The sequence below is a fragment of the Engystomops pustulosus genome, chromosome 10 (assembly GCF_040894005.1).
Source record: "Engystomops pustulosus chromosome 10, aEngPut4.maternal, whole genome shotgun sequence".
In the NCBI taxonomy this organism is placed as follows: domain Eukaryota; kingdom Metazoa; phylum Chordata; class Amphibia; order Anura; family Leptodactylidae; genus Engystomops; species Engystomops pustulosus.
In genome coordinates, this window is record NC_092420.1 from 29,453,571 (window position 1) to 29,473,485 (window position 19,915).

General features: G+C 42.2%; 2 protein-coding genes across 6 annotated transcripts in view; one reads left to right on the forward strand and one right to left on the reverse strand.

The window, feature by feature from the left end:
- The window catches only part of NEK4 (NIMA related kinase 4), a 29,862-nt gene extending 17,985 nt beyond the window's left edge, over nt 1-11,877 (forward strand). For 4 of the 5 annotated variants that reach the window (XM_072127250.1, XM_072127251.1, XM_072127253.1 and 1 more), the window contains exons 14-16: nt 319-518; nt 1,603-1,736; nt 8,492-11,877. In XM_072127250.1, coding sequence (XP_071983351.1) covers nt 319-518; nt 1,603-1,736; nt 8,492-8,584 — 427 coding nt within the window. In that variant the 3' untranslated portion in view covers nt 8,585-11,877. Of the gene's footprint in view, nt 1-318; nt 544-1,602; nt 1,737-8,491 lie in introns of those variants that run through there. The other variant, XM_072127254.1, reaches the window with a different exon arrangement.
- A 3,152-nt stretch (nt 11,878-15,029) lies between these two features.
- Nucleotides 15,030-19,580, reverse strand: SPCS1 (signal peptidase complex subunit 1). Its single transcript, XM_072127257.1, has 4 exons — nt 19,453-19,580; nt 17,527-17,586; nt 16,568-16,654; nt 15,030-15,311 (listed from the first exon to the last, which is right to left on the reverse strand). Exons 1-4 carry the CDS (start codon nt 19,486-19,488, stop codon nt 15,195-15,197), a joined length of 300 nt encoding a protein of 99 aa, XP_071983358.1. The 5' UTR covers nt 19,489-19,580; the 3' UTR covers nt 15,030-15,194.
- Between the last annotated feature and the right edge of the window lie 335 nt (nt 19,581-19,915).

Here is a 19,915-nt window from a genome sequence, read left to right on the forward strand (position 1 = left end):
GCCCCGGCCCAGTTGGTTTTCCACTATGTCTATTTTGTGAGATGGAACTGGGGGATGACAATGAGATGTGAAGTTACATAGGAGATCTATGCAGAGGGGAGGGGGAGCAGCAACGTCTCTTACCGCCAGCACACAGAGCACCGGAAATCTTCAGACGGAGACAGTAGGGATGGGAGATGCAATAAAAAGGTTATAACGTGTCACATAATGACCACTGTTACTCATCATGTACATACACTACTAATAGACCTACTAGTGAGTTATGCTAAGTTTGGTGAAAGGTGAGGTGTGTTTTAAGTAAAACATTTTTTCCCCCAGCAAAAACTCAGACTCTGGGGAAATGAATGATCTTGTAAATCTGATGACACAGACGTTACACATGGAGAAAGACGACAGTCAGATGCCACCAGCCGCGTGTAAAGAATTCAGACTCCACAGGAAATACCGAGATACTTTAATGTTACACGGAAGAACACCCGAGGAGCAAGAAGATCTCTGCTTCCAAGACTTGGCTTTTGGTGGGCACATTGTTTCTTCTTCGTGGTAACTAACTTGCATGACTTTCAACTTACAAACCATAGCACTTTGAGCAGTCGGACATTGTCTTACGCTTTATTTTGGGGGGGGTTACAGAAGAAAGGCACAGCCATAGTTGGCTGTAAGGTCGTGGCCAAGACATATACCTGCCCCACTCCACTAAATGTTCCTATCCTCCCATCAGGGCTCTCTGTAATCATATACATCCATAACAACAAACCGCAGTTACACCAAGGAGAGATGAGTAAGATATACATAGACATTTTCCTAATCTTTCATCCTGTAACAGAAGGTCTTCACTTATTCATAGTAAAACCTGTTTTAAGTGGTTGTCCTGAGTGAGTTTTCCCTCCATATATATAATAGGGGATAGAAAGATGTTTGCAAGGATCTAATTACTGGGGACCCGAGCGATCCAAAGGACGGGAATCCAATTCTCACCAAAGGGTGAAATGACAGGACGACGATGCACACGCTACTCCATTCAGTACTATCGGAATGATGGAAATAGCCGATCACAGTGCTCCAATATCTCCGACTGCTCCTATATACATTGTATGAAGCGACAGGGCGCATGCTCTTCCTTCTGCTTTACCCATTAGTGACAACGGATTGCTGGTTGTTCTTTTCTCATGATTGGGTAGAAGTTATTGTTCCCAATTGCTCCTTCCTAAATGCTGAGGGAGCGTTACATCCTTCAGAGGTTTGCCTTTGCTTTTCTTTCCCTTTCCCACTAGACCCCAACTACTTGAAAAAGTAGCACACATAAAGTTTCTAAATCATACTAAGGCCCCTTGTACATGTCTGTATATTGCGGCATAGGAGTGCATTGTGCGTGGCATGGTATGGTGTGCGCACACGTGTATCGCGGTACTGGGCTGTCGAGAGGGGAAAGGCGAGGAGCGCTCACCCCTCCACCTATCCAGCCAAATGTATGTTACGCCAAGGTCCCATCTGTTCGTGTGTAAAAGCCTTAATGTGGTGTCCAGCATAGAGTATATAACAGGTTTTGGGGGCAAAATGAATCCTTTGTAATATTTCCTATTATTCTGCTCTTTTGCTCAGATAATGTAACCGTTCCAGAAAGATTCCGCAGAATGATTGAAGCTTTGAGGACTGATGTTGTGAAGGGGCTGGGAGTGAAAGTCCTGGAGGAAGCCTACAACGTCATGGAGGAGAAGGACGAAGATCTAAGAGAAGTAAGTGTATCTAAAAGGGGTTTGCAAAAACAGATGCGGAACAACGCACAACACATGCCAGTGTGAATCCACCCTCTTAGTGAGATAGTGGGCCTTAGAGCCTTCAAAAGGAGATTTATTGTGTTTGCATATTTAAGAAATACCCATAGAAATGAATACAGAGAGCCACTTTGGACATGGGCTCCTGCAAAATTGGGTTGTGAGAGGAGGGTGCCGCTTATTGGGGAAAATTTATCATAAGTCTTTTTTTTTTTTTTTTTTTTTTTTAAATCAGGTAGTTTTTATTAGAGGTTTTTACCCCTTTTTCCATACATCCATGAACAAAATATACATCAACACAGGAAAAAAAAAACTGCCGCAGGCAGCCAACAGTAGTACATATTATCACATGCAAAGTATCAATTATACATTGTTACCACATTTCTGTACCGTTTCTGTGTTTTTGATCTACCCGTAACACAAACATAATCCCAACAGGCCCATCCCCCCCCAAACCCCTCCCCGTGAGCCAGCTCCCTATTCGGGCCATCTGATCCCAAATCAACTGAGACGTGTGTGCCTTGTAATTCTTTATCTTGCTAACGATAACTGATATTCTAGACTCGCTCTAATTCTAACCAGAGCAGTAGAGGGCAGACCGGGAGTATCGAACCATCTACCCCATATCTTTTCAAATTTAGGAATACAATTCCTTTTCAAATATGTACTATATTCTAGCAATTCCAGGGCCTCTGTCCATTGTTCTTCTGAGATAGGGCCCACATCCCTGTTCCACTTAGTGAAGCATTTTAGCGGGATGTCCTTATTGGAGTCACTAAGCAATACTGTATATATATAGGAAATTAACCCTTTGGTAGAATTTGCTTTTAAAATCCTCTGCAATGCCCCGCTAGTACCCACCTCTATTGGCTCATCTCTATTCTGTGTGTTAAACGCATGGCGGAGTTGTAAATATTGGTAAAACCAGGCATGTGGCAGTTGAAAGTCCTCTTGCAATTGGGCGAAAGTTTTACAGCTATCATCCACGCATAGATGTTTCAGTGTCTTCACCCCTTTTGCTTCCCACGGAGTAAATCCCTCCAGCCTGAATATTTCTGGTAAAGCCAGATTACGCCATAGTGGCGTATCTGAGGTATATTTGGGAATGCCCATAATTACCTTAGCTTTCTGCCACACCTTATACATAAGGGATAAGGTCGGCTTTTTCCCCATATCCCCCCCACCAAATGCTGCTTCTAAAGCGTGCACCGGTGTTGTGTGCTTCGTCCATAGACTTATTAGCCTGCCTGAGGAGGTGCTCTTTCCCTCGACAATATCTTCCCCCCCATCCTTTGAAATGCTGTATCTGTGCCGCTAGAAAGTAGAGCCACGGATTTGGGATTGCCAAGCCACCATCCGTCTTTCCCCTTTGCAGTGTAATTAAACTTATCCTGGCTTGTTGCCCTTTCCATATCAACCTCCTAAACAAGCCATTGATCCTCCGAAAATACTTCTGCGACAGCCAAACTGGCGAATTGTGAATTATATATAGCAACTGAGGCATCAGCACCATCTTGATAAGATTGCCTCTCCCGATCGGAGATAGTGGGAGTTTGCACCATAATTTGATCTTACTTGCAAATTTTGCCAGCAACGGTTCTACGTTGTCCTTAATGAAATCCCTGGGATTTGGTGTCACTTCCACCCCAAGGTATCTAAACTTATTTACCACCTGTAGCGGCACCCCTGCCGGGATATCAATAACTGGATTGGGCGATAGCGGCATTAAAACAGACTTATCCCAATTTATGGAAAATCCAGAATATGTGCCAAACTCTTGTATGATTGACATTACTGTCGGGAGGGACTTGTTCGTATCTCCCATGTATATCAACATGTCGTCTGCATATAGAGACACCCGTTCTTCCTCCCCCTTCCCTGGGAATCCCAAAATCTCTGCAGAATTTCTTATAGCGACTGCCAGTGGTTCTATTGCAATGGCAAATAAGTAAGGGGACAGCGGACACCCTTGTCTTGTACCCCTTTCGAGTGCGAACTCATTGGATACCCCCCCATTAACTTTAATGCGTGCCTTAGGACTGGAATAGAGTAGTTTTACCCATCCAATAAATTTGGGCCCGAATCCCATTTTATCCAGGACTGTCCATAAATATTCCCACTCGACGCTGTCAAATGCTTTGGCAGCGTCGAGTGAGAGGACAGATCGCTCCCTTTCTCCTGTCTTTTCAGATTGGATATTCAGATATAGCCGTCTTATATTTAAGGCCGTGGACCTGTCCGGCATGAAACCTGATTGGTCTAAGTGGATCAAAGAAGTGATTACCCCTGTCAGCCGATTAGCCAGGGCCTTGGCTATAATTTTGACGTCCACTGGGAGCAATGAAATCGGTCTATACGAGTCCGGTTGCTTAGTATCCTTGCCTGCTTTTGGGAGTAATACTATCATTGCCTCCCGCATAGATGCCGGGAGCACTCCTGAAATCTCTGAACCCTGAATAACCTGTAACAGGCGAGGGAGCAAAACTTCGCTATGTTTCTTAAAAAATTCCGCTGGTAAGCCGTCCATGCCCGGCGCCTTCTCATTAGGGAATGAGCCCAGGGCATTTTCTAATTCCTCCACAGATAATGGGGTTTCCAACTGATTTTTCTGTTCCTGACTAAGGGTAGGCAACTCTATTTTGGTGACATAGTTGGTAATTTCTCCCTTGTCCTTGGCCAGCTTGGTGGAATAAAAGGCGCTATAAAAATCAGAGAAGACTTTAAGAATGTCACTATCCGAATTAACTAATGCACCTGTCGAGGCATATATCTCTTTGATATGATTTGTCCCTTCTTGCGACTTAACTATATTGGCAAGAAGATGACCTACAGCCTCCCCCTGCACAAAATATTTTTGCTGTAGAAAGAATCTTTTATCCTCAGCTACCTTAAGGGTGTGTTCTTTTAGTAACTGCTGAGCCTCTTTCCAGCTAGCCTCCCTCTCCGGCGATGGGGAATTAATGTATTCCTGCTCTGTTGTTATCACCCTCTGTTGCAAATGGGTGGTAAGTTCCCTAGATTTTGATTTGTGTGAATTAATGCGCGCCTTGTATATCCCTCTCATATACATTTTGACCGAATCCCACAGGGCACCTTCTGTGACTCCTAACTCATTTGTGCTAAGAAATTCCTCTATCTCATTCCGGAACTCATTTCCTTTGTCTACTAACTGCAGCCAAAAAGGATTTAGTCTCCAGGAGCCCACGGGTCTAATTAGTAAGGTTGGGATTACTATTTCAACCAGTACAGGGGAATGATCAGAGATACTGCGGGGCAAGTATCTGACTTCCCGCACATAATTATGCATTTGGGGAGATATTATCGCCATATCTATTCTTGAGAACGTTGCATATGAGCTGGAGTAGCAAGAGAACTGTCTAACGTCTGGGTTCCAGCTCCTCCACCAATCGTACCAACCCACTTCTTCTAGTAGCTTAGCCAGCACTGTGGGCTCATCTGTTCTAGTCTGTTGTCTCGAGTTGTACCTGTCTATACTAGGTAACAAAACCATGTTGAAGTCGCCTCCAATTAACACTGGCAGCTGAGGGAGGGAATTGATATACGCCATTATACGTTTCAGCACTTCACATGTAAACGGAGGCGGAACATAAACCGCCACCAGAACTTGAGGAGTTCTATATATGGTGCAGTGTAAGCATACAAATCTACCATCTGCATCAATTAGAGAGGAGTTACACTCGAATGGGATGGTCCGAGGCACCAATACACTGACTCCTCTGGCATGCGTAGAGAATGTAGAGTGGAAGCTATGTGCAACCCACCCTTTTTGTAGGACCTGCGTGGATTCTTTTGTTAAGTGTGTTTCATTTAAGCATATGATAGACTGTCTATGTTGTTGTACAGAAGTAAAGACTGCCAATCTTTTACTGACATCCCCTAATCCTCTGGTATTCCAGAATATTACGTTATACTTATTAGTCATTATCACATACAATGCTCATTTTGCCACACACGGACTTAATCAATATATCCCTAACTAGGAGCTGGCTCACCCCTCCCTTCCCATTTCCCCAACATACAACTCTTATAACAAAACTTACAAAAGACATTCTCCCAAGGTCAGGAGATAGGAGCCAAGTTGTCCCTCCTGTACCTTTATGTGAGTATGCTCGACTTTTCCAGCTACAACTCTATCTCTGCCTTGTATTACAGAATAGAATAATCTCAACGATATCAGAGCTCCTGCCTCCACCCGCCGACAATTACCCAGCGTTGCAAGGCAAAAGTTAAGATATACCTTCCAGCATATAATTATAAAACATACATTTTAACACCATAACGGAATTATATCAACTGTCTAGAAACATATGCAACATAAACGTATCTCACTGCCCTTCTCTGTCACCGACTCGTAGTCTCCCTTCATTTTCGTCTAGCCAGTGCGCTGCAGCCTCCGATGATTCAAAGAAGTGGGTGGTGTCAAAGGCTACCACTCTTAACTTGGCCGGGTATAGCATAGAATAAGGAATTTGTAGTCCCCTTAATCGCCTCTTCACATCCATGAATTTACTGCGTCTTTTCTGTACCTCCATGGAAAAATCCGGATATATGGCCACAACTTTGCCCTCCACAGTTAAGTCCGGGTGATCTCTTGCCTTTTTCAAAATCTGGTCCCGATCTCGATAGTGCAGTAGTTTGAGAAGCATTGGTCTCGGCCTGGCCCCTGGTGGTGGCGGTCTGGATGGGACTCTATGAGCCCTTTCTATAGCAAATAACGGAGTAAGAGTCTCTTGGCCCATTTTATCTCTCAACCAACTATCCATGAACCCCACCGGATCTTGACCTTCTGCTTTCTCCGGGATTCCCACAATCCTCAGATTGTTTCTACGCAGCCTATTTTCTAAATCATCAGACTTGGAGATTAGTAAGGATACATTGTGATTCAATCTCTTCAGCTCCTTTTGCATAGGAACCATCTGATCTTCCACTTCACTCATTCTATCCTCCACTGCATGCACACGATCGTTGGTTTTTTTCATGTCATGCCTGATTAAATTGATATCTTCTGTTAAGCCCCCAATATGTGAGTTCATTGTTAACATTGCCGTACCACAGTGTGCTACTGCCTTGAATACGTCCTTAAGTGTTGGTTCTTCTGGTACCTGCAAAGATGCTGCCATTTCCGCAACCGTTGTGGGTTGTAGGGGAGTCTTTGGACCTTTCTTTTGTCGTTGTGGCTGCGACACCTCCATTTCTTCCATCCCCTCATCCTCTGATTCCTCCGGGGAACTCGCAGCCATTGTCTTCTTGGAAGATTTACTTCCGGATTTGCTCGCCCCTTCCCAGGCAAATTTTTCCAATCTTGCTGCCACCTCCTGGAATCTGGTCACAAACCCCTCTCCTCCTTGTTTAGCTGGAGTGCTCAGGGTGCTATTTTTACCGTCCTTTTTGCGTGCTCCCGAACGTGTCATACTGGTAACTACGGACACGGTCTTTAGGCCACTTCCCGTGGATAATGTGTACTTAGGCGCACCTGGCAAGGCACAGTCCAATTTAAAAATGCAGGAATATGTTGTAGATATCTTAGGAATCAGATCCCACTAGACCAAATGAACTGGATCACTCATACATAGATCTTGGCAATCAGTGATTCACTTCACTGCAGATAGACCTGTACTTAGCAGTGGATTAACTATTCAAGTCCTGAGCTTCTGTATTACTTTCCAGGCCTTTATTAAGGTGGCTATTGCAGGACTTTACGTTGTTATTATAGCACCTCCAGTAAAAGTACTCACAGTTCGTTTTTCAGAAGAATGCAAGGGGCATATCTGCTCAATTCTCCTTTATTCTGCCACCTTTTGCCTGTGTTATATCACTGGGCCTCCGTGACAGCCTCTGTGACAAAATGGCGGACCCCACGAGGCAGGGAAGGAAGGAATAGTCTCTCACCCCAGGATCTCTGTAGCTCTACGGCACCAGTGCCCTTCTACTTTCCTTGGGCCTCCGAAGCTGATCTTTACCCCCTCCGCGGTTCTATGTATGCTGCTGCGGGTGACTGCGGCGCTTCCTGGTTGCTGCGCAGCTACTCCCCGGTTTTGCAAGATGGCGGCCACGAGGCACTACACCTACAACTTATTTCCCACTGCGACCGCCGCAGCCCTCCGGTGTATTTCACCTGCGGTACTTCGGAGCCCTTCGTTCCAACAGGGACTCACGTCTCCGGAGCTCAGGTGGGTTGCTGGTATCCGTCCCGCTCCACGGCCGCCTCGCTTCAGCTCCGGTCTCTGTCGCTCAGCTGGCTCACCGGCTGACAGCCTCCGCACCTCCCACCGTGTACTGTGCCTACCGAGCAGCGTCCCCGTTAGGTGTCTCTATAATTTGTCCAGCTGGACACAGGATTCTGCAGTATGGGTGGCAGGAGCTCCGTGCCGTGCTTCCACTCACATCCCTGGTCAGGCCACGCCCCCCTATCATAAGTCTTTTAGAGCAAAACTATTCTAGTTGCCCATGGCAACCAATCGGAGCTCAGCTTTCATTTCCCCACAGGTGTTTATAAAATAAAAGCTGAGCTCTGATTGGTTTCCATGGGCAATTAGAACAGTTTAACCTCAGAAACTTGCTGATAAATCTCCCGCATTGTGTGGATTTACAATAAACGTCAGAGTTAGGAATATTGCTATGAAGAAACTAAATGTTTGATATCTCGGTGTCTATTGCTTTTCATGCACTTATCAAGTTTTATATTTTTCTTACAGTTGCACTTAGAAAAACTTCTAGGAGACAAGTACAGCGACTACAACCTGAAACTTTACCAGCTGAAGTTTTTTGAAGAGAAATCAAAATTTTAATTGAATTGTAATAGGTCATTTCTTAAGACCGCCATTTTTACTCAGTTTTTTTTATACACTTACAAAGGTAAAGGTCATTTCCTCCTTGTGTAGAGGGAATATCAATGGCAATATATTTTAATATTGTCACATTTATACAGGTTTGTTTGTGATGATGTAAAGTCAAAGCTGTGATGTTCATTTGAGGAAACCTATCAGACAATTCTTTTATTTTGATTAAAATAATTTTCTATGTTTTAGGATATTAAAATGAAGGAATCCACTGTATTTACTACCTGTTTTTTCACATATGTCATATGCTATATTGGTGATGGGGAACTTATGGCACAGATGCCAGAGGTGGTACTCGGTGCCCTTTCTGTTGCCATCCAACCTATGACCCCCCCACAGATGTCACCAGACAGGATAGAAGACCTCCTTCTGCAGTCCAAGGATGTGCCCGCTCAGTGCTATTTTAAAGTGCCTGGGGCTACAGGAGGAGTGGGAAGGTATGGACAGGGCTGGATCATCATTGGAGCTCCTGCTCTGGACCCTTCAATTCTTCCTTTTCAGGGTACCCTGGAGGGAAACTACAATAAAAATCAAATTTCTCCTCCTTTCTACTGTATTAGTGTCCTCAGGATGCTAATACGATTGAAAGCTGTGAAAAAACAGGGAGCAATAAGTAAATAAGTGGTTATAGTTTGGGCACCCTGTGTCTAAAAGGTTCACCATTACTGTGCTATATGATAGTAAATTGTTACTTATATATATAGTTTTCCCGGATATCCAATAATCTGTTATGGGCTCACGTTCCGATGTGAGCCTGCCATCCTTCCAACATGGGGTTGTATAATATAGCCAGATACCGAGGTACCAAATTGCACATAAGAACCACCAGCCAAGGGGGGATTGGGTCACTATAAGGGTTAGTAGTTATGTATTATGCCTGTTTCGGAGCACAAGATGGCATTTTCCTAGCATTGTTTACTCTTCTCTATGCAAACATGTCATCTATAGTGTTGGAGGATGAATTATTATTATACGTCATTCAATTCAAATCTGATGATATTAACATCCATTTATTTCATAACATCTAATACACAACTGGACACTGTCACCTGATTTTACCCTATTACCATGCCCCTTTGGTAGGGTTTGAAAGAAGTTCCCTCTTATATGTGAAATCTCCTCCGTTTACCTAAAACAAACAACTAGAGTCATGTGAAAATGTGCAGAGAAAAGTTAGATTTGCCCAAGATTAGTTAAGAGGCTGAAGGAGAAGTCATTTCAGATACACCCATCTTATAATATTAAAGATACAAATCTTATCTTTCAAATTGCATCAGGCTTGTAGTTCTTTGAGCTACATGCTGGATGATATCACTAGAAGAGAGGGAATAACATCGCGATAGCTGGGACCCACGCTGATTATGAGAATGGGGGACAGATACCCCTAATGTATGGAGCAACAGGTTAAAGGGGCTCCCGGCTTTCAGAAAATAATCAATATTGTTTGTGTGATGAAAAGTCATACAATTTTCCAATATACTTTCAATTCCTTGTGGTGTTTTAGATCTCTGCTTGCTGTCCTTATAGAAAGCTATATATGAAAGCTTGTATAGAAAGCTTGTGTGTTTACTTCCAGAGGATGGACATCTGTCCCTGGTCATGTGATGTCACACAGGTGCACAAGCCATTATATCCTATGGCTCCGATTACTCTCTGTGATACTAATGACTCCTGCACCTGTGTGACATCACATGACCATGGACAGATTTCTATAGCAGGAAAGCAAGCAGAGATCTATAAGGAATTGATACAGAAATTATACTGGAATATTGTATAAGTTTTCCTTACACAAACCGTATCAATTATTTGCACATTTTAATCATGTGCCCTAATTCTTTATTCACTAACTCTGGGACGGCAGAGAATATCGAAATACAGAAAAGCCAATGTGCATAGTGGAAATATATGGATCTGTGGGGGTTCTGACTAATTATCCCCCATGTTCTGTAGCTAGAGGATGATGTGGTACAAGCCCTTGGAAATGGTGGGCTTAGGATTCCCAGTTTTATTGTTCTCCCCTATTCACAGGAATGGCAGGTAGAGCATGTGTCCTGCTGCTCCACTTCATGCAGTGGGAGTGTTGGTAATCTCCATCGCAGTCATGAGATACATGAAGTCTGTGCCCGGCCATCTCTGCTGCTCCCATAACCGGTGAATGAAGCAGCAAGACACATGCTCGACCCACATCTCCATTCATCAGTGACAACCAGACCACCTTTCTTGTGGACAGGCCAGTGCTAGGTATAGGTCCTGCAGGAATGTGTAATCACACCTTTACAGGACTGTAGGAAGTGAACTTTTAATCCAGGGTCGCAGATCCTGCAACTCCTCTGGGCGGCTCTTTAGTTTCTAAGCACAGGGGGCTGTGCTTCGACCCAATCTTCTTAGCGTTTCCATTAGTGGGCCAAAGGCAGGCCCATGGTGCTGGCGCTATGTGTAATTGCACCCCAAGTCATGAGAGCTTTCTGCTCTTTGCAATGAAATGTTCCACAGTTCTTCCAAAGACACAACCAGAACCCTTACAGGGGCTTCAGACCTGAATTATATATTCACTTTTCACAGTCCTGCTGCTCATAACAACATACAATATGGTATGATTACAACTCCAGATCTGTAGAACACTGCCTGCAGCTTTGTATGGTAAAATCTGCAGACAGATTCCTAATAAATGAAGCATTGCTTAGACCAGTGGTGGCGAACCTATGGCACGGGTGCCAGAGGTGGCACTCATAGCCCTTCCTGAGGGCACCCAGGCCTTCACCATAGCACAGAGTTTGCCAGATACGAATCAAGGCTTTCTCCTGTGGTCCAATAAAGCCCAGGACGTACCAAGCTCCACCCTATTTTAAAGTGACATCCTACAGGAGTAGCCAGAAGGTGTGGATAGAGATGGATTGTCATTTGAGCTCTTGCTCTGGGTCCCATGACTCTTCCTCTTCAGGCGACCCTGGAGGGAAGCTACAATCCAAATTTCTCCATCATCTTTCTATTGTATTGGTGATCGCAGGACACCAATGTGATTAAAACCTGTGATACAGCAGGGATCAATAAGTTACTGCTTAAATTGTCATGTTGGCACTTTGCGACATACAAGTGGGTTCTAATTGTAGCTTGGGCACTCTGTCTCCAAAAGGTTTGCCATCACTGGCCTAGACCGTGACGTTTTGTAAACTACACTGAACTTTTTTATACTAACACACTATATTTGAATAGTTTGGACATTTCTGGAAATGAACTAAAATAAAGCTTTCATTGTTTTTGTAGTTGTTTCTTTTTTATTGCAGGAGCTGGTTCTTTATAAGTAGTACAATAAAATAGAGTGAAAAAACTAGCACTAATGTGAACAGGACATTGTGCCAAAATCAGGTGCGGATCTTACAGAGATGATATTAAAGAGATTGGCTGGATGTTTTTTTTTTGGGGGGGGGGGGAGTATATTAAATAATTTACTAATATCCATCTATCTATAAATTCTGCACTGCCTTAATGATATGTAAAGTGAGGCCTCTTGTCTTTTACCTCATCAGCCAGACATTCCTGTCCATACAATGGCTGCAGATGGAGGGTCATGTGATCTCTATCTGTCCAAGGACCTTGATCTTACGTCTTGGTAGGGCGTTTGTTCTTGGACAGATATGATCACATATCACATTTAATGAACATGATGCAAGGAGTCCATGCTTCCACGTGGAACAACAGGACTGAACAGTTATCATGATTAAATTTTGGCGCATTTGTCCTGAGGTCATGTGGTAGCTCCTTGCATCAATTATTATCATATACCAAAAAATGAAAGAACAGGCACTGTCCCCAATTTATATCAGCTCAACAATACATATGGCTTGATGGGATGTATTCCAGGAATAAGCAGAATTAATATTCACATGGGTCATTAAAATATAAGCTAACATGTTATGATGGCAGCTACACTCATCATTACTATGGTAACAGGGCAGGAGAATCAGCTTACTACTGTGAGAATTTTATTTTTTAAATAAAATAGAATTTTAAAAAAGTTGCCACTACAGCAGAGCTAATCTTAGAAGCCACGCAAGGTCAGAATATGTAACCCCTTTTAGAGTTTCTTTCACCTGATGTTCAGTGCGTCTCAGAGCTTGTTTTTTGCAAGACAAGTTGTATTTATGACTGGTACTAATTTTCAGTAGGGCCATTTTACGGTACAAGAGACTTGTTAATGGTGTTTATTTTTCTGGGGAAGGATTGATGTTGTTTTACATAAAGAAGAAGAAATGATTAGGGTCCAGGCTAAAACCTGGTCAGATCAAGGGAACTGTGTAGAGATGACTATATTCAAGCCTCATTAAACTTAACACTTAAAAATGTAATGGGTTTCAGTTGTCCCAAGTTTAGAAGCGATTGGTACTGATTGCTATTCTATGGGAATACCAGAGGTAACTGAGCGCTGTGCTTGGCTATATCCGAACTCGCATTGTCAGTAAATGGAGCGGCAGGGCACATGCTCAGGCTGATGCTCCATTAATTAGCAAGAATGGGATTGCAGTTCTTGTGATCGATTGGGGGTCCCATCAGTTGGACCCATAACAATCACCTTGTTATCCCCGATCCTTTGGATAACAACCCCTTTAACATTGTAACCGTAAACTTGTCAGCTACAGCTCAACATTTCTAAGGCGGTTTATAAAATGAATGCTGAGTTTCTTCTGTTTTGATAAATGAGAGGGAATGGGTCCCTAATCTCCTACTCAAAATGTTATTTAGCAAGTAAAATGCCTCCTGGCATATTGTAGTATCATGGCACATGACAGAGAAAACTGAGTTTATGAATGGATGATGCACGGCAGCACTAACTGCAATCGTTTTATATTGGATCGGTTTTAAATAAGGACTTATCTGTAGATTTAGTCCTAGTCAGAAATGTTTTTCACAGATCACTCCTAGACTAAAGTTTATGAGAATGAGAAACTGATGCCCGACTTATATAGATCTTATTAAAAAAAACAAAAAAAAAAAAACAACAACGTATTTTTGGGACTATAAGATGAACTTTTTAGCAACAAAAAAACCCCTGTGTCTTATAGACTGAGGTTCAGGAGGATCCAGCACTGCCAGACCCTCCTAACCGCTGTAATGGAGATCGGGTGATGCCCTTATATACAGCTCCAGAGAGGAGAGCCTCCGCACTGCTCTCTGCTCTCCTGGGGGTTCTACAGGACCTGTGATGATATCAGAGTCATGTGACTGATCACATGCTTCTTACATCACCATAGGACCTGATACTGGGAGAATGGGGACATGCATGTGTGCGTAAATGTATAGATGAAGCAGGGATATTTTAATTGGTGTAAAATATATTTTTCCTTTTTTTGGAAACCTAAATCTGGGGTGCTTCCTATATAAAAAAAAACAAAAAACAAAAAAAAAACCTAACAAAACATCCGTGTTTCGAAAGTCGACATATGAGCAAGTAGCCTTAGACTCTGGATAATGAAACTCCACCAATATGTCCTATGAATTGTCCATAATTCACATACATCACTTTCTTCACAGACTTTATTTTAATACATTCAGCCAATTGTGTTTATAAAAATGGGGAAGCAAAGAATTTCTTGAACAAATATTTTTTTTTTCCAGAATTGTATTCAGGTCTTTCAATAATGAAAAAGAACAGCAAAGGAATGAAAATAGCATCTAAGATGAAAATAAATTAAAAAAAAAATTGCAAAAAAAAAATTAAAATAAAGGATAAAATGTATCTAAACCTTTCTGATTTCAGAAATGAATAGCGCAGGCAGAAAAATAAGGAGAAGTTGCTAAAAATTTGTAATGATATAACTCCTTACAGACCGGGATAGTATCTTGCGTCACGCAGCCGAATTATAAAATGAAATATTATTCAGTTCTGTAAAAAGTTATGTCCTTTATAAGCTTCAGCCTCCTCTCTGTGTATGGAGTGATGACTGCAGAGAAAGAGAGGAGGGGGAAAGACAGGACAAAGAAGTACCATATATACTCGAGTATAAGCCTAGTTTTTCAGCACAAATAAAATGTGCTGAAAACCCAAACTCGGCTTATACTCGAGTAAAAAAAATAAAGGTTTTACCAGGTTTTTGTGGTAAAATTAGGGGCCTTGCCTTATACTTGAGTATATACGGTATTTTTCTTTAATAAACTATATTATAAGGTTCATCATAATCACCTGCGCTATTCATTTAGCAAATGAATGGTTTTGTAAAGTTTAGTTTTATACATACACATTGGACTTATGTATAACAAAAAATTCATAAGCAGCCAAAAATGATGACCACTAACTCAGTCCGATAACCGATGGCACGTCCAAATAACTGCAGCGGATACAAATTAATATGGAAAATAATCACTAAATAGAACAAATGAAATGTAACAGAGCAGAAGGAACGTGTAAAACAAAGAACAGCTCAGCATCTTTATTGGACATTTAGACAATACCTGGAACATTAACCCGATCAGCACAATGTTCTGCTTAGCAGAAAACATATCAGTTCATGTCCACTTTCTTTAGGTGGTCCTCCGAAGTGGTGACGGCCTTAGGTGCGGGGAGTTATTTGTGCTTCTTGGATTTCTTTTCCTGCTGTTTCTTGTCTTCTACAGCGGAGTCCTGGGCAGGGAGCCATTTCAATGGATTGCGGCGATACATTGGCCATGGGGGAAGAGTTAACTGGAATATATGAAAGAGGTCAGACTTTCTATGCGAGATAGATACAAGTGACATGTTGATGTATTTGGGGATGTCATCCTCGCTGAATAAACAAATTATTTCTATAAAAAGACTGAATAATATCCTCTCCATGAGTAGCAGAAGCTACAAGATAATATCACTTGGGATCCATCTCTGGAACTACAGAAAACCCGAGCAAATCAAAAATGAAAGGGAGTCTACAAGCAGTTTTGACCAAATAAAGCTGCAGACAGCGTCCGGGCACGTTCACACGATTTGTTGTGTTTTTGATGCATCTGTAAAAACGCTCCTGTTCCCGTTCCATTTAAATGCATTTGTCTGCAGCCCTCCTCTCTCTATGTTGCGCTTTTTCCTGTGCGTTGCGTTTTTGAAACGCTTTGCGTTATGTGATGCGTTTTTACATTTGCGTTGTGCTGGGAAGCAGTTTCCCTTAACTTTATAATCAAATAACTTTTATGTGTTTTTAAAGGGTGCAGAAGACAATTACTTTCATCTGATTAGGTTTATAAAATGCCAACTGGTCTTTTGCTGCATCAAAAATGCAATGCATTGTGTGTACCCTCACTTAGGTATTGGCCCAGGAGAGCTGTGTAACCTTACGTTTGTGTGTGTTATTAGTAGCTGCGTAGATGTGAAAAATGGATTTATATTTTAGGATTGTAGTTGCACTACGCGGAGATCTCTGAATCTCAAACTGTTCTCCAGCCCCTCCCCATTTCTGTACTATCAAACCAGAAACTCTCTACTGCTCTTAGACCACTTTAGCCAATATTTAGCATCAGTATTTGCAAGCCAAACTAGCAGTGGGCTCAAACCACTGAGAGCTTTCCATCATACCTTTTCCTTTTATACGTTCCACCTTGGTGTGGCTTCAAACACTGATGCAAAATACTGATGAAATACTGACTGTGTGAAAGAGCTGAAGGGAGGGGCTGTGGTATATAAATGCATTTTTCACAGTCCTGCTGCTGCTACTAACAACACACACAATGGTATGGTTACACGGATCTCCAGAATTGTTACCCGTCTGCATGGCCAAAGTTGCTGTTAGGCTCCCCTTAAGATGTAATGGGTATATTGGACGCCTCTAAACACTGTGAATAACAAGGTGCTTGGAGACCACACCCAGTATACTATCATCAGAATGACTCGATTCTATGCACATTTTTTTAAAAAAACAAAACAACACACAATCCCCATTCATACACCTTCATTACTAAATGAAAGTAACTTACCAAGCAGGACACGGCAAAGCCTGCGATTACTATGTACACTGTCCAGCCAAACTGCTCAATTACATATCCGTAGGTGAAGCCGATCACCTGCAAAAGAAAACATCCTTTAAACAACTGTAGGCCATTTATTTATGTGCTTTTTTGACACTTTTTTTTTGGGGGGGGGGCTGGGGCTTTATGTTTGTTTTAACCATTATTTCTGCAAATCATATCACCATTCAGCAGAAACTGAATTTGGGAATTTCAGCTCTACGGTCGAAGGCACACAAGCAAGTTTACTCTGTCTGTGGCATCTACAGGCTTAAATATTAATCTGCTGAACTGAACCGCCATGCTGAGTCCAGTTCAGCAGTTCTACATTCAGCAGACACCTGGAGATGGGTACAACCGTGGCCTAAGCCATCACTTTAATTATTATGCATTTTTAAACCATTTTTTTCAGTATTGCTGACCTCATGGGAAGATATATTTGTGTATCTTATCGTGTGACGCTATTTGGAGTTGGCAATCTCCCATTAAAAGGGATTTTGCTTCACTTCTGTATATGTTTTAAAATTTTAAACACTTAAATGGGTTCTTCAGAGGTTGAAAACACAGCTGCTTTCTTCTAAAAACAGCACCACACCTGTCAGTGGTTTGTGCAGGTATTGCAGCTGAGCTGTATAGAAATGAATGGAGCTTAGTTGCTGTACCATGCCCTACCCAGCTGGTGTGGAGCTGTTTTTTGGAAGAAAGCAGCCATGTAATTCAACCAGCGGACAACCCCTTTAAAGGAGCTTTTGCCATCTCAGACATACCCAAACCTGAAAGCTCTGTAGATGAAGAGGTGTATCTATTCATTTCTATGGGAGAACAGAAATGTGCCCAGGTAGTCACTTCTCCATTCACAGCGACCATAAGACGAGATTCCCCTGCCCCCAGATTATTACATTCCTGTGTAATGGCAAAATAATACTTACTGCGGAAAAAAGGATTATTCCTTGAAATATCTGTTCCGCAAGTTTTTGACCTTTATAGTCCTGTGAAAATACAAACGAGGGAAATAAAATGTGAAACACAGGCCACGAACCGCACACAATGGACAAAATATTAGTCCATCTCCAGAGAACTGAAGAAAACATTTGGCTGCAGATTTTGTAACAATGTCTCCAGCAAAGTTTACACACGTGCTACAGGATTGTGCAGTGGATTTCTACCATTGATGACGGTCAACATCTCCACACATAAGACATTCTCAGAAGCTGAGGCCAACGGCACACGTGGCGTTTTGAACTCATTTTTGGCTGTTTTTAAGCAGTCCATTAAAACGGGTCATAAACGCATGCATTTTTTAACTAAGATAATTGGTAAAACTGGTCAAAAACACTTGCGTTTTTTAAACGGACTGCTTAAAAACGGCCCAAAAACGGGTTCAAAACGTCACGTGTGCCACCGGCCTTATAAATAATAGGGAATGAAAGAGGAAGCGGACACTGCCATTCCCTGTATAATGGGAGAACAAAATCGGTACAGCTTCGGTATTATTTAAAGGAAATCTACCATCAAATTCAAGCAGGAATAAACCAGGGACACTTACTTATAAATCCAGGCACCGTGACTGTGCTAATCTTCTTGTATGTATTATCTATGGCCTCCTTGCTTCTAAAATCTACTTTTAAAATTATGCTAATGAGCAAGAAGGGCTCTGAGGTGCTAGCAGAGCCCCTCTCTAATGTGGCTTCACAGGCTGTTACACTGCCCCCACTACCCCTTGTTCCGTCAGCATCTTCCCCTTACCTCTGTCTGATGTAATCTCACAAAGTGGTGGGGGTGTTGCTCCTGCACAGTGTAACAGCATATGAAGCTGCAGTGTGAAGGGGCTCTGGTACTGCCCCCCAGAGCACTTCTGGTTCATTAGCAGAAGTTTAAACGTTGATTTTAGAAGGAAGCAGACCATGGATAACATATAAGATTACCACAGTCACAGAAGAGGAGTTTGTGGCATTTCTGCTTTCCTATCGCATAGAGGAAACAAACGTCCAGTGTTCATAACTGCACTGGCACTTCTCCCTCCCCCTCGTATGTTTCCTATATGCAAAGAATAAAGATGAACTTCTGTGAAAGCAACTACAATGTTGGCGAGTATTTGTCCGCATTGTACTTGTTCTGGAAATGGAGCACCACAGTAGTTTGTAGAGTTAGTGATAAAATCCATTTAGTCATAGACACTGGAGACGAGGCCCATGGAGATTGCATTTGTTTTCCGAGGAGTAGTCGCCATCTTACCTGCAGAAATCCCCTATAACAAAGTGTGACCACACGTACAGAGAATAGAAGTAACATCTTCTATCCACACCTTGTGATTGCAGCCAAGTACTACAGCACCCAAATATATTATACAGCAGTGCAGTATACAGTTGTGATGTATATATAAGGGATGATATATAGCAGTGCAGTATACAGTGGTGATGTATATATAAAGGATGATATATAGCAGTATACAGTGGTGATGTATATATAAGGGATGATATATAGCAGTGCAGTATACAGTGGTGATGTATATATAAGAGATTATATATAGCAGTGCAGTATACAGTGGTGATGTATATAAGAGATTATATATAGCAGTGCAGTATACAGTGGTGATGTATATATGAGATTATATATAGCAGTGCAGTATACAGTGGTGATGGATATATAAAGGATCGTATATAGTAGTATATGGTGGTGATGTGTGTATATATAATGTACACTATACATTACTGCAGTATATGTAGGAGCTATATACATTATAATGAATGGCCCCTGATGGTAACCCCTGAGTACAGCTGCTATTAGGTCTCCCTGTAGTATAACGAGTGGACAGGACATGGCGGCTCCTCTCTTATCAGTCAGGCAGCGCTCACCATCTGGGTCGGGATAGAAGCGAATATATCCAACATGATGACAGCTCTGCGCGTCTCCTCCACCAACTGGGACCCGAACCGGATACACACAGGACCACCGAGCAGCGTCACCCCAAGACAGGACCCCTGAGGTGTCCGTTACACTGCCTGACAGGAGGCGCTTCCGACCTGAACCATACAGTGCCGAACATTTTTACCAACGGGTTTCACAGAATAGTCCACTAATCAAAAATATAATATTCTACAAAGATTCAATTTTTGGGGAAACATAACAGAAGGACCAGGGGGACCTTCACGGACGCCATGTTACTTGAGGGCAAATAGTATCAAAATTAATATAATTCACTACCCAGCTTCTCCTAAACGAAGTATGGTTTGGGATATTATTGAAATATTATTTGTTTCTTTTATGAGTTGGTTGTTGGTATTATTTTTAAATCTTTTAAAAATAAATTGCCCGCGA

What these genes read in the sequence shown, in the direction of transcription:
- SPCS1 (XM_072127257.1), bottom strand. Translation starts at nt 19,488, where the DNA reads ATGTTGGATATATTCGCTTCTATCCCGACCCAGATG. An exon ending in CTTCTATCCCGACCCAGATG is followed by an intron (nt 17,587 to 19,452) that starts GTGAGCGCTGCC and finishes GTATTTTCACAG; the next exon opens with GACTATAAAGGTCAAAAACT. An exon ending in GAATAATCCTTTTTTCCGCA is followed by an intron (nt 16,655 to 17,526) that starts GTAAGTATTATT and finishes TTTCTTTTGCAG; the next exon opens with GTGATCGGCTTCACCTACGG.